Raw genomic sequence first — 16,927 nt, forward strand, 5'->3', positions numbered from 1 at the left:
TTGTAGATACACACTTTGACCAACGAGGCAATGACACGAAAATGTGAACACATATATAATGTGCAAACGGTTAAGCACTTGACTGCTAGCCAAACGATTGGTGGTTTGAACCCATCAAGAGGCACCTCAGAAGATAGGCCTAGCAGTCTGCTTCTAAAATGTTGCAGCCTTGAAAACCCTTTGGAGCAGCTCTACTCTACATATACTGTTTAACAAGTGCCCCCAGGGGAAAGAGAGAGTTAGGTGTGTTTTTAGAAGTATTTAACTCCAATCCCCAGAGTTGATTGAATTCAGAATTGTGGGTCAGAATTTGTTTCCCTGACCAGTGTAACAAAAAGGAAATATAAAAACAAGGAATCGTCCACCTTTTTCCTCAATTAAATTCCACAGCACTGCTCTAGTTGCTTTACTACATGTAGATTTTTTTTTAATCTGCTTCTTGTGCGTTCTTAGAGGTTAGTGGTTTAAAGACAATAATCTGCTCCAAAACGTCTGTAGATCCTTCAGTGCAGATTTGCAGGAAACATCCATAACTCCTGGAGGCCCAGAGGACCCGGAGCCCCACACCGGAGGGCTATTGATCATGCCACAGCCCTGCTCAATTGTTCCCATGAATGGGGACAAGTATTGGGGCACATGTAACCGGAGTAAAATTACAGCCTCTCCATTTTGCTTTACTATCAAATCATCTCCTAGAGGGCAGCCTGGAAGTAGTCAGACCCTAGCCTTCTTTATCTTTTCCCAAAGCCATGGTGAATGCTTATATTGATTTTTTTTTTTTTTCAAAAAACAGGTGCTGAATACCTACAATTTACAAATCCCAGGCACCTTCCATATGCACGGATAAATACGAAGTGATTCTTTCCCTTGAAAGGCATAAAATGTAGTGGAGGATACAGACCTATATACTACTAACTAGACTGTAGACATAGAACTCAATTCTGTGTGCTGTGTTATGAAATTTTTAATTGTAGTTTTAAACTAGGATTTGTAACTCAAAACATAAGAAACCTTATAAAACCGGTACTGTACTGTCTTATTCCTTGTCGCTTTGTCTCTTTCCTCTCTCTCTATATTGTTAGGTGCTATCAAGTCAGTTCTGACTCATGGCAACCATTTGTACAATAGAATAAACCATTGCCCTGTTCTGTGCCATCCTCACAAACATTGTTATGTTTGAGCCTATAGTGGCAACCACTGTGCCAATCCATATATGTATGTGTGTATATGTGGTCGCTATGAGTCAGAATCAACTCAGTGGCGATGGGTTTGGTTTTTTTTGGTTTTATCTCTCTATATATGTACACACACACATATATATGCTAAGTTCTGGGGTGGTGCAAACAGTTAAGTGCTTCACTGCTAGCCAAAAGGTTGGCAGTTTGAACCCATAAAGAGGCACCTCAGAAGACAGGCCTGGCAATCTGCTTCCAAAAGGTCACAGCCTTGAAAACCCTCTGGAGCAGTTCTACTCTACATGTATTGTTTAACAAGTTCCCCCAGGGGAAAGAGAGAGTTGGGTGTGCTTTTAGAAAGTTATACTAGTAAAGGTGTAAATTGAATATTAGCAACCACATGAAATTATCAAATTTTAAATTAAAAGGAGAATAAACTCCAATGAGTTTCCTATTCTACTTAAATTTCAGAGGGATGCCCTCAGAGCTTACCTTAGGGTGTGGGTTTTTATTGATATTTATTCAATAAAGAGACATATTCTCAGTGCCTCCCTAATGTGCTAGATTCTTGGCTGGGTGGTTTTCCTAAATCTCAGGGGGGTTCTTGGTTGGTTGTGTTTTTGTTTTGCTTTGTTTTCCTTTTACATAGTGTGGTTTTAGGCTGCAGTCCTCCTGACTTCTGTCTTGAAGTCTATTATTTTCTGTGACAGGGATCCTCATCATGTGTACTAGTCAACAAGGAGAGTGGACTCTTAGCTGTATGACTTAGTCTACTGTGCTTGCACTGAGGATTGATCTAAGTTGCAATCCCTTATAAGTGTTGCGTATGGCGAAGTCTGTTATTTTTATTGTTGTTTTATTGTTGTTTCTGGTCATGACTTACTTATTTCCTTCTGAAATGCCTAATTAGAATTTTAGGATGAGAAAAGCATCCCTCCTAGTAATCCACTAATGCTAACTAATTGGAAAAAGACAAGGCAATGTGGAATTGGATTACATGGGTTCAGGAGTCAGCAAAGTATTTTTACCCTAAAAACAATGCATGAGCTCTTTTATCTGTTCTTCATTTTACTCAGTGATTATTATATCTGTAATTGTTATTAATTGGAGCATAGTTTAAATTCTCTATTGAAATCTTACTATTAAGGGCCTGTGACAAGTACTTTTGTAAACGTAAGACTCTTTTTGGTATGTAAATAACCATCACTAATTTATTAATTATTGGGATATTCAAAATAATTGGGCTCATCTACATCCCTCGTTTAGCTTTTATTTAAGTCTTTTGCTGTCTTTTTTGCCATTTCTAATTGTACCGTAGGCCTTAATGTCATTGATGCTTCATTATTTGCTAACAAAGTGATATTTGGAAACATGGAATCTTTGGTGGGAAAAAATTATTATTTTATCAGCAAAGTAGGTGCTGGTTCTCCATTTATGTTCCTCTAACGACTTTTGAGACTCGTCCTGAGCAATCCTTCCTCTTCCCTGTGCTCAGACACTTGCATCAGGAGCCTTCTTGGATGCGGCCACATTGCCATCTTGTCTCTTCCCATGAGTTGTTGAAACGAGTGTCTTGTAAGGGCTTCATTTGGACAGGTGGCCACCCCAAATCATAACCTATCTTGTCAAACCGTACGGAGAATATAGAAGCACTCGCTCGGTGCCTGGGGCTACATATTAAGACAGCTTTTGACAGTTCTGATAAGAGTGGGATGCAAACTGGCATATGGGTAACTGAGAAAAGGAGCATACATTTACATAGACAAGTACAGGGTAGCGTGTATTGCCATAGTCTTGCCTTTTGAAACTGAATTTCCTCTTTTCTGTTCTTTCCCCCTCTATGTATACTTTCCCTTCATTTCTCCTCTTTATGTTTTTCTTCTTCTCTCTTTATCTCCCTCTCTCCCTTCCTTTCTTCCTTCTTATCCCTAGTTACAGAAGAAGTAATCCAGCCAGTTTTCTAAAACTTTGGCAAGTGGGTTTATAATTTGGTTTTTAAAATATAAAAGAGCTCCCAGCTGAAATGTGAGCAAACTTTGGCTAGAATTCAATATTTGTGACAGTTCTTAAGATACAGGAAATCTCCATTTTCTCCTACTTCTGCATGATGTGCTAGTTTGCTATCCAGGGTAATGACTGACCAGAGAAAACCCTCCTTTGCCACATTCATTAAAATAAGAGAAATAAAATAGCCAACCTTTGTAGCCAGTAGGATTTTAGCAGCCTGATCTTAGACATATGGATCAAAAATAGGGTTCCTCATAACAGTATTATTTAAGAGCATATATTTTACATAAATCATAAGGGCCTGAACAGTTTTTATGTTGTTGTTGTTATGCACCATCGAGTTGATTCCTACTCGAAGCAACCCTATACAACAGGAGGAAACACTGCCCCGTCCTGCACCATCCTCACAATCATTGTTATGCTTTAAGCCCATTGTTGCAGCCACTGTGTCGATCCATCTTTTTGAGGGTCTTCCTCTTTTTCTCTAACCTTCTAGTTTACCAAGCATGATGCCCTTCTCCAGGGACTGATCCCTTCTGATAACATGTCAAAAGTATGTAAGAGGTAGTCTCGCCATCCTTGCTTCCAAGGAGCATTGTGACTATACTTCTTCAAAGACAGATTTGTTCATTCTTTTGGCAGTCCATGGTATATTCAGTATTCTTCACCAACACCACAATTCAAGGATGTCAGTTCTTCTTTGATCTTCCTTATACATCATCCAGCTTTCGCATGCATATGAAGCCATTGAAAATACCATGGATTAGGTCAGGTGCACCTTAGTCCTCAAGGTGACATCTTTGCCTTTCAACACTTTAAAGAGGTCTTTGCAGCAGATTTGCCCAGTGCAATGCATCTTTCTGTTTCTTGGCTGCTGCTTCCATGGGTTTTGATTGTGGATCCAAGTAAAATAAAATCCTTGACAACTTCAATTTTTTTTTTCTCAGTTTATCATGATGTTGTTTACTGGTCCAGTTGTGAGGATTTTTGTTTTCTTTACGTTGAGTTGTAATCCATACTGACGGCTGTGGTCTTTGATCTTCATCAGCAAGTGCTTCAAGTCCTCTTCACTTTCAGCAAGCAAGGTTGTGTCATCTGCATAACACAGGTTCTCGGTGAATCTTCCTCCATTCCTGATGCCCCGTTCTTCTTCATATAGTCCAGCTTCTTGGATTATTTACTCAGCATACAGATTGAATAAGCATGGTGAAAGAATACAACCCTGAGGCACACCTTTTCTGACTTTAAACCATGCAGTATCCCCTTGTTCTGTTCAAACGGCTGCCTCTTGACCTGTGTACAGGTTCCTGAAGTGCACAATTAAGTGTTCTGGAATTCCCGTTCTTCACAATGTTATCCATAATCTGTTATGATCCACACAGTCGAATGCCCTTGCATAGTCAATAAAACACAGGTAAACATCTTTCTTGTATTCTCTGCTTTCAACCAAGATCCATCCAACATCAGCAGTGATATCCCTTGTTCCACGTCCTCTTCTAAATCCAGCTTGAACTTCTGGCAGTTCCTGGTCAATATACTGCTGCATCAGCTTTTGAATGATCTTCAGAAAAATTTTACTTGTGTGTGATATTAATGATATTGTTTGATAATTTCTACATTCGGCAGGATCACTCTTCTTGGAAATAGGCATATAAATATGAATCTCTTCCAGTTGGTTGGCCAGGTAGCTGTCTTCCAAATTTCTTGGCATAGACAAGTGTGCATTTCCAGTGCTTTATCAGTTTGTTGAAACATCTCAATTGGTATTCTGTCAATTCCTAGAGCCTTGTTTTTCTCTAATGCCTTCAGTGCAGATTGGACCTCTTCCTTCATTACCTGATCTTACGCTACCTCCTGAAATGGTTGGACATCAACCAATTCTTTTTGGTATAGTGACTCTGTATTGCTTCCATCTTCTTTTGATGCTTTCTGCATTGTTTAATATTTTCCCTGTAAAATTCTTCAGTATTGCAACTCGAGGCTTGAATTTTTTCGTCAGTTCTTTCAGCTTGAGAAATGTAGTGCGTGTTCTTCCCTTTTGGTTTTCTAAGTCCATGTCTTTGCACATGTCATAATACTTTACTTTGTCCTTCAAGCCACCCTTTGAAATCTTCTGTTCAGCTTTTTTACTTTATCTTTTCTTTCTTTTCCTTTAGCTACTCAACATTGAAGAGCAACTTTCAGAGTCTCTTCTGACATCCATTTTGGTCTTTTCTTTCTTACCTATCTTTTTAGTGACCTCTTGCTTTCTTCAGGTATGATGTCATTGATGTCATTCTACTACTTGACTGGTCTTCAGTCATTACGGTTCAATGCATCAAATCTATTCTTGAAGTAGTCTCTAAATTCAGGTGGGATATACTCAAGGTTGTATTTTGGCTCTTATGGGCTTATTCTAATTTTCTTCAGTTTCATCTTTATAGCTTTTTTATAGCTGCTATTTAATATAATCCCCTGAATAATAATGTAGAAATCTCAGTATAATACCCAAGTTTTCATTCATTCATTCAACAAACATTTGGGCATTTGCTCTGAGCAAGAGATTGTGCTGGATACAAAGAATATAGACATGATTCCTGCTTCAGGAACCTTGCAGGTCAGCAAGTGTGGTGGAGTGTAACAAGGACCACAGTGGAAGCCTGTACAGGATGGAGAGTAAACAAGGCCAATCAGTAATTGGCCAAGGGGAGAGTGGAAAGAAGCATTTCAAGAAAAGATTTAAAGAGTAAGTATATACTTGAATTGAGTCATAAAAATCATTATGGCTGGACCACAGGAAACAGGTGGGTCAGGCAACAGAAATGCGCTGGTGGGGCAATTTTAAGATACATCCTGGAGCACTTTCAATAGCATACTAAGGCTTTTGGAGCTTGTTTGAGGATCCACTAAATGATCGTCATCTTTAGGAGTGGCATTATCAGTTTTATATTTTAACAAGCCCCTCTGCTTGAAGTTTGGAGAAGATGAATTGGCAGAGGGAAAATGAGGAGCCTAAAGACCTGTTAGGAGATTATTGCATTGATCAAGGAGGTAGATGAGAGGGCTGGAGCTAAGGCAACAGCAATGGTGATGAGGAAAGGCGACGAGGTATATTAGAAGCATTTTAAAGATATAAAGTTAGCTGGTCTTGAATACCAGTTGGATATAGGAAGTGCAGGAAGGGCCTGCTGTACAACTCCTGTGTTGTTGCTGTGGTGACCAGGTGGGCAACCTCGATTTTTTTACTCCTAGGGTAGAAATAGGAAGCCCTGGTGGCACGGTGGTAAAGAGCTTGGCTGCTAACCACTTAGCTGCTAAACGGTCAGCAGTTCGAATCCACCAGCTGCTTCTTGGAAACCCTATGAGGCAGTTCTACTCTGCCATATATGGGTGCACTGTCAGTTGGAATTGACCCGATGGCAACAGGTAGGATGGAAATAGAAGAAGAGGAGTAGGTTTGTGTAACAAGATAATTAACTCAGTACTTATCAAATATATATTTTTTAAAAAAGAGAATTCTTGCTAGAGACACATTTGAGTCAACTGCTACTTCCTCTCAGAATCATCATAACATTTAATTTGAGTGTGGTTCTACTTATATGCTTCTTGATTTTAACAAAGTATGATTTAATAGCCAACACTCCTAGGCTCTAACTGTATAATAAAAGTAGCGTTTGAAATGATAAGGTAGACTTGCTCCTTTGTACCTGTGTTAATTTGTTACATAAGCCATGTTTCAGCCTTAATGTAGTTAAAAATAATGATAAAGCTTAAGAGTATCAATAGTACTTATAAATTAGTGATGTAAAACTGTCCAGCTTCCAATAAAGATTGCCTTATAAGCACATTGACTATTTCACAGTGTTAGTTTGTTTTTCCATTCAGGATTTTGTTCACCCTCTTGACTTTTTCACATTGTAGCTGAGTTTGTCAGAATTCTAATTCTGAAAAAATATAATCCATCAAAGGTATGGCGTAACATGTCTGTCGTTTATAAGATGTGTTGTTACCTAAACAATCTACTACGTTTCCGGTCCTTAAAATATGACGAGGTTTGGATGGAAGGGTAGACAGACAGACAATAGTTTGTGGTAACTCAAAGGATAACGGTGTTATGAACTACAGGGGTCAAGTGTAGGGGCTCTGGCATCAGATTGCCTGGGATCAGATCCAGCTTCTACTGCCTAATGGCTAAATAACCTTATGCGGGTATCCTAAATTTTCTGGACCTCAGTTTACTTATTGGTAAAGTTGAAAACAATAATACTTGCTCATAAGGTTATTGTGAAAATTATATGAGAGAATGCATTTAAAGTACCTAGCACAGTACTTGGCACTCCAAAAATGCTGGTAATGATGAGAGGGGGACAAGAAAGAGAAGAAGTGTTCCCAAGTAGAGACCCAATAAATTCAGATTTGGGTATGTATTTTTTTTAATTTGCCTACCGCTATGAGTCAGAATTGACTCCACAGCACTGGGTACCACAATTATTTAGATGGTTTAAGCGAGAATATTTCATCCTTAATGTTTAGCATCCTTATTTAGATGGCATTTGGTAAAAGGAACTGAATTACATGATCTATAGCACCTTCTACCTCTATGATTGAATCTCCAGGAATAAATAAAGCTCCTTTCTGTTTGCTAATGAAAACATCATTAAGATAACATTAGTCTCCTAACTAAGACATTTATCTTTAAATATGATTATCATTCCTGCTTTAATGGAAAATCTTTTAGCATATAGACAAGCCAGAAAAGATTATTTAACCACAGAAGAAATACTAAAGCATATCAGTTAGAGATAGAAAGAAATCAATATTGTATTTCCTTCTGTATTCAGAATTACCTCCTCTTTCATTTTCGTATGTCTGTAGTTGTCCAGTCTCTGGCAAATTTCAGAAACATTTAATTAAAGTGACATACCATGGGTCTCTTCGTATGCATACCACTGTGGTAAGCATTATATACTTTGCCGAAGTTTTAAAACATTGTGTAGATTTTCAGAGTATTTTTTATGAAAAAACGTGGGAAGTTGGCATATTGAGGTCTATTTAGCTGAGTATTTTCTAACAGAATACTATTGAAGTTGCTAGAAATTAGATTTAGAAACTATAAGCATAGTTTACAGCATTATGCAGCTATCCAAATCCATAAAAATGAATGAGATTACGTCTCTCCACTTTCCACCTCTGTCACCCTAGTCTAAGCCACTGTCATCCTTGACCTGGTCTGGTGCCATCAAGGACTGAGTACTAACTTTCCACTCTGATTCCGGACTTCTCACCTACTCTTTTCTTCACAGCAACCAGAGAGATCATATCATGTCACAGTTCTACTTAAAAATAATAATAATAATGCTTCTCATTATACTCAATAAAACCCACGCTCTTCCCCCCCCCCACCCCCGCCATGTCCTGCAATCTAGACCTCTTCTTGGACTGCTCTGCCCTTCCCTCTCTCTACTCCAGCCACGCAGGCCTTTTCCTTCTACAAGCACGCCAGGCTCATTCCCTCCTTACAGCCCTTGTGGCAGCTGTCCCCTCTACCTGAAAACTCTTCGCTCCAAATCTTCCATCATTTGGGGCCAACTAAAATACCAGCTCTTCAGCTGTACTTTCCTAACTACAGAGGATATTTTTTCAATGAGCATATTTTCACTTTAAGGATCATTTAAAAAAGAAAAAGTCACAACTCGGTTAGGATATGCTCACTTGAGAAATATTTACAATCTATAGCACCCAGCCACTGCCAAATCCACCTCTGCCAAGCCAATTCCGACTCATAGCCAACCTATAGGACAGAGTAGAACTGCCCCATAGGGTTTCCAAGGCAGTAATTTTTATGGAAGCAGAACACCACATCTTTCCCCCACAGAGTGGCTGGTGGGTGTGAACCACCTACCTTTTGGTTAGCAGCCAAGCGCTTTAACCACTGTGCCACCAGGGCTCCTTCCTGTAGCATTATTACCCCCCAAAATTTACTTACAAATTCTTTATTGACTATTACTTAGCATTCCTTAGTATTTTTCTACAGATTCTGTATTATGTCATGGTACAATTTAGGCACATACTGGCCTCTGGTAGTTTGCTATCAAGGGTACTGTGTCCTGTGCATAGAAAGCACTCATCACCTGGTGGAGGAGGTGCCCTTGCTCTGCAGTGCTCAGTTCTAGCCCAGTAGCATGGATCCTACTGCTTTAGGTAGGATGTATCATACTACAATTCATTAAGGACAAGGGAAAACTGAAAAATGCATGTGATGTGCTGTTTTTAAATACAAATATGGAAAATTGGATGACTAAAAACAAAATTCACAAATAACTAAGAAGTTCACAAATCAGAACAGACAATACCAGAGCCACAGTCCCACTCCTGGTGAATTAAACAAGCATAAAAACCCAGTGCCGTGAGTTGATTAACTCTTAGAAATAATCAAGCTTAGCTCTTGGAATTGAACAGATTTAGCTCTTGTGTGATATACAGCATAGCACAGAGATTATTGTTGTTAGGTGGTGTCGAGTCAATTTCAACTCCTAGAGACTCCATGTGACAGAGTAGAACTGCCCCACAGGGTTTTCTTGTCTGAAATCTTTATGGAAGCAGATTGTCAGGCCTTTCTCTCACAGAGCTGCTGAATGGCTTCAAACCGCCAACCTCGGTTAGCAGGTGATTCGTAATAACGAATGCACGCACTACATTTTTTAAGATGGGTTTAGCATATTTGGAAGTGTTTTATATACATTCAAAAACAAACAAACCTGTTGCCATCGAGCTGATTCAGACTCATTGCGACCCTATAGGACAGAGTAGAACTGCCCGTTATGTTTCCAGTGCTGTAATCTTTATGGAAGCAGCCTGCCACACCTTTCTCCCATGGAGGCTGGAGGGTTTGAGCTACGAACCTTTCGGTTAGAGCGCTTAACTACTGTGCCATCAGGGCTCCTTTTGTATGCATAAAACCAAAACCCACTGCCGTGGAGTCGATTCTGACTCATAGCCACCCCATAGGGTTTCCAAGGCTATAAATCTCTATGGAAACAGACTGCCACATCTTTCTCCCACGGAGCCACTGGTAGTTTTAAACTCCCAGCCTTTCAGTTAGCAGTCAGTTGCTTTAACCACTTAACCACCAGGGCTCTTAGATAAATATTTGACTGCCTGGTGCTAAATAATGTACCTGTTCTGACTTACCTACAAATTCAACTTAAAGACAGACTTAGGAACAAATCTAATTTGCAAGCCAGGGACTGCCTGTGCAGACCTTCAGGGGTATCAGCAGCCCACTTGTATCTCAGCAAATGTTTATGCCCTCATATGTTAGACCTCACAGAAAGTAAAGACATAAAATGCAGAAACATTTTACAGAGATGTAATCTATTTGTGTTTCTGACAGCCATAGAGAGAGGGCAGTTACACATACTCTTTGATAAATTTCCATGACATAATATTCAATACAGGGAGCAAGGTCCATTATCCTCTATATCTTATCAATTCTGTGTCAGAGCAGTCCCCACAAACGATCCAGCGCTTGACTACTGGCCAAAAGATTAGCAGTTTGAACCTACCCAGAGGTGCCTTGGAAGAAAGGCCTGGTGATTTGCTTCCAAAAGATCGCAGTCCTGAAGACCCTATGAATCACAGTTCTGCTCTGCACACGTGGGATCACCAAGAGTCGAAAGCTACTGGTTTCTGTGTCAGAATCTTTCAGGAAACATTTTGTCATCCATATTTTCCAAATGTCTGATATTATCCCTCTGACAAACACTGTTTCTGCTTGGCTATTTCAGCACTTTTGTGTAATGGAAAATTTCACAAACATTTGCAAGAAATCTTTGTGCCCTTGGTTGTCCGCTACGTCGATCTCATGGAGTCCTCCATCGCCCAGTCAATTCACAGAGGTTTTGAGCAAGAGACATGGCAGCCGGTCAAGTAGGTATCTTGCCTAGTATCCATAGATCGTCTCCTCTTCGATCCTGACCTTATGACTTTACACATGGCCATCTTCAGTTATTGCTTATGGTGGTCCCTTCCCACGTTGTTTGTTTCTTTACAGGAATATCGCCAACAGCCTTCCCAATGTAGCTCTTCCAAAAGTTCCAAGTCTGCCTCTTAATCTTCCACAGATTCCTAGCTTTTCTACTCCTACATGGATGGCTTCTTTATATGAGTCCACGTGTGTATCCCTCACTTATTTCCTGGTGGTGTGTTAGCTAGTGCATGGCCTGGGCTCTGTTCTGTGCAGATGTGTTTAGAATGCATGGCATCTATCATCAGAGGAATACTATGTTTTGGTGTTATTTGTTTAAGTTTTTTAAGCTATTAAGCTAAGCTTAGCGTATTGATGATAAATGACGTAGATTAAAAAAAAAATAATACTGTTTTGATGTAGTTCATATGCAATCTATGGGGCAGGGGTCATTTTGTGACCTAGGTTTTAGACTCTACCCTAAGCAATATAGCAAGAGTGCTCCATATTTAGCCAGTCAGCAAGGTAAACAATATTTCTAGGATTTTTTTAGGCCCCTCTGGCTTTGTTACTTCCCACATGACTTCCCTTGTGCATGTAGAAAACCATTGTGAGAACAGTTTAATAATATAATCTTCTCTTTTTATCATAGTCTCAGCTTTAACGAAACGTTATTGCAGCTTTCAGGGATGGAGTTATTCTTATTTCACAACACCAGGAAGTTCTTCTTTGTCCCTTTTCTGTATCAGTTGGTACAACTTGTTGTTTTTAAATAATCTTTATCATTAAAATCATATTTATTAACTGCACATAGTGAGGAGCCTAACTGTTGCAGACTCAGTAATTAACAGTCACCAAAGCAAAGAGGACCTGGCCTTTGGATTTCATCAGACCTGCATTTAGATACTAGCTTATTAATTGTCATTCCTTTTTAGCCCCAGTTTCCGTCAACTCTAGGATGGTTGTAACACAGAATTTAAAAAATATTTTTCAGAGGATTAAAAGAAACAATACAACAGGGTGCCTAGCACATCCTAAGCTCTCAATAAGTGATGATTAACACTACTGTTCTATATTACTATTATATTATCACTATCATCAGTCATTATTATTATTATTTATAGCTTATAGTTTCAAAATTACAAGCTTCACAGCACTCAGATGAACTCAGGAACAGTCCTAGTTTTCAAATGGGAAAACTCAGGCAGGTGGTCATATGCTTTGCCCAAGATTTCATATGAAGTCAGCTAGAAAGAATAACTAGAAGAAGAAAAATAGCTACCATATATTGAGAATTTACTGTGTTCCAGTAAATTCTTCATCTCATTGGATCCTTATAACAACCCTGTGAGGGAAGACTTATCATCCCCATTTTACAGTTAAGGAAACTAAGGCACAAAGAAGTTAAGAAACTTGCCCAATGTTTCATAGCAAATACATGACAGAAGCTAGATTTGAACCAGGTTTGTTTGACTCCAAAGTCCTCACTCCTATCATTGATTCTGCCTCCAGATGGACATAAAATAAATAAATAAAAATAAAGCCATTGCTGTTGAGTCGATTCTGACTTACGGCAACCTTATAGGGCAGAGTAGAACTGTCCCATAGGGTTTCCAAGGAGTAGCTGGTGGGTTTGAACTGCCGACCTTTTTGGTTAGCAGCCATCCATAGCTCTTAATCACTGTACCATGAAGGCTCCAGGTGGACATAGGGGTGAAGAATTTATCCAGTACCCTTTCTTCCTATCCAACCATAAACTGACAAATCTAGTCTCAGTCAAGTATGCATACAGTTGAGAAAAGAGAAGAAACGACCAAGAAACAGAACAATAACTTAGAAAATAGTTGGACGGTATTTCTCCCAGCTAAAATCATCATTATACTCGTAATAATCACTGAGATGTTATGAGTCAGTATTTTTCCTGTAGGCAAAGTGTTTTGGCTCACGATAGTGTGTGGGGTGTTGTCTCTGTTATGTTCAGGAATTAGCTAGGAAGTAAAATAAACCCGTCTAAAGTTGCTATGAGTTGGAACTGACTCGATGGCAGCAGGTTAATTTTATGATAAGGAGTCCTGGTGGCGCAATGGCTAGATGCTCAGCTGCCAACCGAAGGTCCGCAGTACGAACCCACCAGCTTGCTTCTCGGGAGGAAGGACCCAGCGATCTGCTCCTGTAAAGACTAGCAGTTCTACTCTATCACGTGGGTCACTATGAGTCGAAATCAGCTTGATGCACACAACAGCAAGTTCATGATATCTTTGTCCTTGTTCATACTGTTTTATATTAGATTCCTCTTCTTCCTCATTCCTCATCTATTGAACGCTCTTTATTTTGACCAAAGATACTATTGTGAGCATTATTCTGTGAAATTTAGTTTGTTGTCTTCACTATTCCGTTTTTTGAGATATGAACCCTGAATCCCTTATTTTTGGAGGCCCCTTTTTAAAATGGTCTATGTCTTAGGACAGGAATTATGACAAGTTGTGGCTTTATAAATAAAGCACTTGTATTTTGACCATTCTGGGCAAATAAAAAACATGTTTTATAAGTGAGTCACCATTATTGTTACCTCCCAGGATTTTCAACATCCAGCTCTTTGTCCAAAAGTCCAGAATTACTCAAAATGTTATGATTTTATTGCAATTAGTTTTTTCAAAGAAGTTTTGTTATAAAACATTGAATAGCAAGGAGTATTTCCATTTCACTAATAGAGGAAATTATGCATACAACTACAGATTAAGTGGAAAAGAGCAGTATCAGAGGGCCTGAAAATACACCCCTGCCTACCAATACGTAAATCGTGTTAGGAGGGGTCCTCTATGTCTCTCTCTGTGTTTAGAATCTTCTTTCTAGATATTTTAGCTCTAAAACTATATGCCAGTCAGCAAGTTTCCTGCTGGCATTTTTAGGAAACTGTCCCAGAGTCCATTATTCACATTTAAATTCTTTAATCTGTTAATAATACCTTTAGGAATGGATCACTGTTTAGAAATAATTTTAAAATTAGTTCTGACTAAAAAAAACAAAAAAAAGTTCTGACTAAATTACAGGTTATATGCACCAGCTCCAGAGAAAAACTATTTACATTTGATTATCTGTTTAGTTATAACAAATACTTATCATCTTAATTACATTGCCAATTAAGCACATTTATTGTTCGGAATCTTACCCTAGTATTACAGGACAGAGGGAAAATATAACCAAATTCATGACAAACATTTAATTGTCACATATTATGAAAAAGTCCATTTTCAATAGAATTCAACCTTTACTATTTGGGACCTTGTTTTGGTGATGGATTTTGTTGAAATTGTTGAGTTGTGAATGTTGGATTTTGTTATTGTTGAGTTGTGTCATTACAGAATAGATATGTGTTTCAAATAGTTAATCAATTTCTATTTCTCCAAAGTAAAAAACTGTAAGAAGCCGATTTACTTCTCTGCCAAATATATATCAGCTATTCTCAAAACATAGGTCCTGGGATCTACCAAGCTATACACTGTGGATATATATAGGGGGGATTTACTTAGTTGTTTTTTTTTTTTTTTAAGCTAGCTAATTAAGACAGGAAACCCTGGTGGCGTAGTGGTTAAGTGCAGCGACTGCTAACCAAGAGGTCGGCAGTTCAAATCCACCAGGCGCTCCTTGGAAACTCTATGGGGCAGTTCTACCCTGTCCTATAGGGTCGCTATGAGTCGGAATCGACTCGACGGCAGTGGGTCTGGTTTTTTTTAATTAAGACATATTTAGCTAAACAATATATTTTTATAAAAGTTTTCAACCATGCTCTTGTGATAAATTTGAGTTTATTTGATTAATTTTATTGTACAAACTAAAAGTGTAAATTTTAAGTTAATCTATGTTAAAAATATTAAGAAGTAGTCCTGGTGGTACAGTGGTTAAGCGCTTGGCTGCTAACCGAAAGGTCGGCGATTCGAACCCACCAACAGCTCCACGGGAGAAAAGATGTGGCAGTCAGCTTCCAGAAAGATTTGCAGCTGTGGAAACCCTGTGGGGCAGTTCTACCCTGTCCTATAGGGTCTGTGTGAGTTGGAATCAACTTGATGGCAACCGGCATTTTTTATATGTCAAGCAGTTGCTGGGAAGCTGAGGCAAATGATCTTACAGCAGCTTTTTGTTGTTGGTGTTGGATTTTCTTTGGTTCTCTTTAACAATTAAGTTTTTGGTATAAAGGTAGGAATATTTTACTTTCAAAACATCAAATTCCCTGTTAGGTTATATACTTGCATCATGAGAAATAATAGCATTAGCCTTTGCCCAAATATTCTATGTACTCCCATACAGTTACCTTCATACATGATGTGAAAATACTGTCCCCTAGAGTAATTTTGTCGTTATGGTGCCTGCATAGCAAGTATTGGTATCGTAGTTAAACGTAAGGGCCGCAAATACATGATTCTGTTCCAATATCAGAGCATCTTGGGTGTCATTTCTGTATCAGGCCATACATACCCTGTAATAAGCTGGGTTTTAATTATGAGCTAGAAAAGGCAAAGCATTTCAAAAGAGAATGCGATTTTTTTCCCTACTCAGCCTCTATTGTTACTTTTATGTCCATTACCTGTTTCACCTTTACCAGTAATTGAGAAATTTAAGGGCCCTGCATTATATGCTACATGCCTGTAGACAAACAAAAGCCATCGTGATGACAAAGGCACGTTTGTATTGGTGGAAGAAGTTGCTGTCATATGGATTATTTTGCATAAAGCATACATCTCTGAATTTCTAGAAGGAAATGTTTATATATTTATCTTTATACTAGAGATTGGTAAAGAACATTTAAAATGTTGGTTCTCATGTACAAAATTGGACATATTTTCCTTAGCAAAGTATCCTTATCCATTGTACCCCATTTTTGAAACCTTACCGCTATATTTGCTTCTGTTTTGTTCTCCTTGCCTTGCCTAATTACTTAAGAAGTAAAAAGGAAGAATTAGAAGGCCGAAGAAATAAACTATTGGATCATTAGATATTTCATATGGTGTTTTTTAATTGATGTCAATTGATATGGAAAGGAAAAAACAATCTATTGGTGACCCACATAGTTAACAGTAGAATTTCATGATGTTCATTTTTTCCTTTTTCTTCTAGCAATGGTTCAGCAACATCAGAGGACCTTTTCTGGAAACTCGATGCCCTGCAAATGTTTGTCTTTGATCTACATTGGCCAGAACAAGAATTTGCCCACCACTTAGAGCAAAGACTAAAACTGATGGCCAGTGATATGATAGAGGCCTGTGTTAAAAGGTAGACATGTATTTTCAAGTTGCTTCTTAATACGCTAGCACTCAGATTATCACTTTCAGCTAAGTACCTGTTAGATCACCATCACAGGAAAGGCTTCAATATATACAAGTATTGCAAAATTTAATTCCCTTTAGCTCTCTGACCTGAATTCAGGGGACCCAAGTAGTTGGTGAAATGTTTGGAATTGGCCTGATGCATTTTTTCATCCACTGCCCTCATCAGTAGCACCAGTATACCGTATTAATCATTTCAGTTGTGCTTATTATTTTCTCTCTGGGAATACTGTGCTTTAAATTCCCAAGGTAATACTTCCTGAGACATATGGAAAAGATCTGTTATGTACTTTATACATTATGTACTGTATCTGTGTGCTGGGAAATGGCATGGCAAACTCAAAATATGATCAGTGGTATCAACTGTTCTAGGATTACACTCTGTTTTCTGGTATTTTCTTCCCACATAAGATGAGTTCCAAGTATCCATCTATATTCTTCACAACGTAGCCGGAAATAGGCTATGAGCCCATGGATTC

At 38.6% G+C, this 16,927-nt stretch overlaps 1 protein-coding gene across 14 annotated transcripts in view; it reads left to right on the forward strand.

The window, feature by feature from the left end:
- CADPS2 (calcium dependent secretion activator 2) overlaps window positions 1–16,927 on the forward strand; it is a 614,350-nt gene that overhangs the window by 536,819 nt on the left and 60,604 nt on the right. For 9 of the 14 annotated variants that reach the window (XM_064289775.1, XM_064289774.1, XM_064289772.1 and 6 more), the window contains 2 exons: window positions 10,949–11,090; window positions 16,240–16,395. In XM_064289775.1, the coding sequence (XP_064145845.1) occupies window positions 10,949–11,090; window positions 16,240–16,395 (298 nt within the window). Of the gene's footprint in view, window positions 1–10,948; window positions 11,091–11,214; window positions 11,335–16,239; window positions 16,396–16,927 lie in introns of all 14 variants that reach the window. The other 5 variants (XM_064289767.1, XM_064289765.1, XM_064289764.1 and 2 more) reach the window with 1 other exon arrangement.

The sequence above is a fragment of the Loxodonta africana genome, chromosome 8 (assembly GCF_030014295.1).
Source record: "Loxodonta africana isolate mLoxAfr1 chromosome 8, mLoxAfr1.hap2, whole genome shotgun sequence".
NCBI lineage: Eukaryota > Metazoa > Chordata > Mammalia > Proboscidea > Elephantidae > Loxodonta > Loxodonta africana.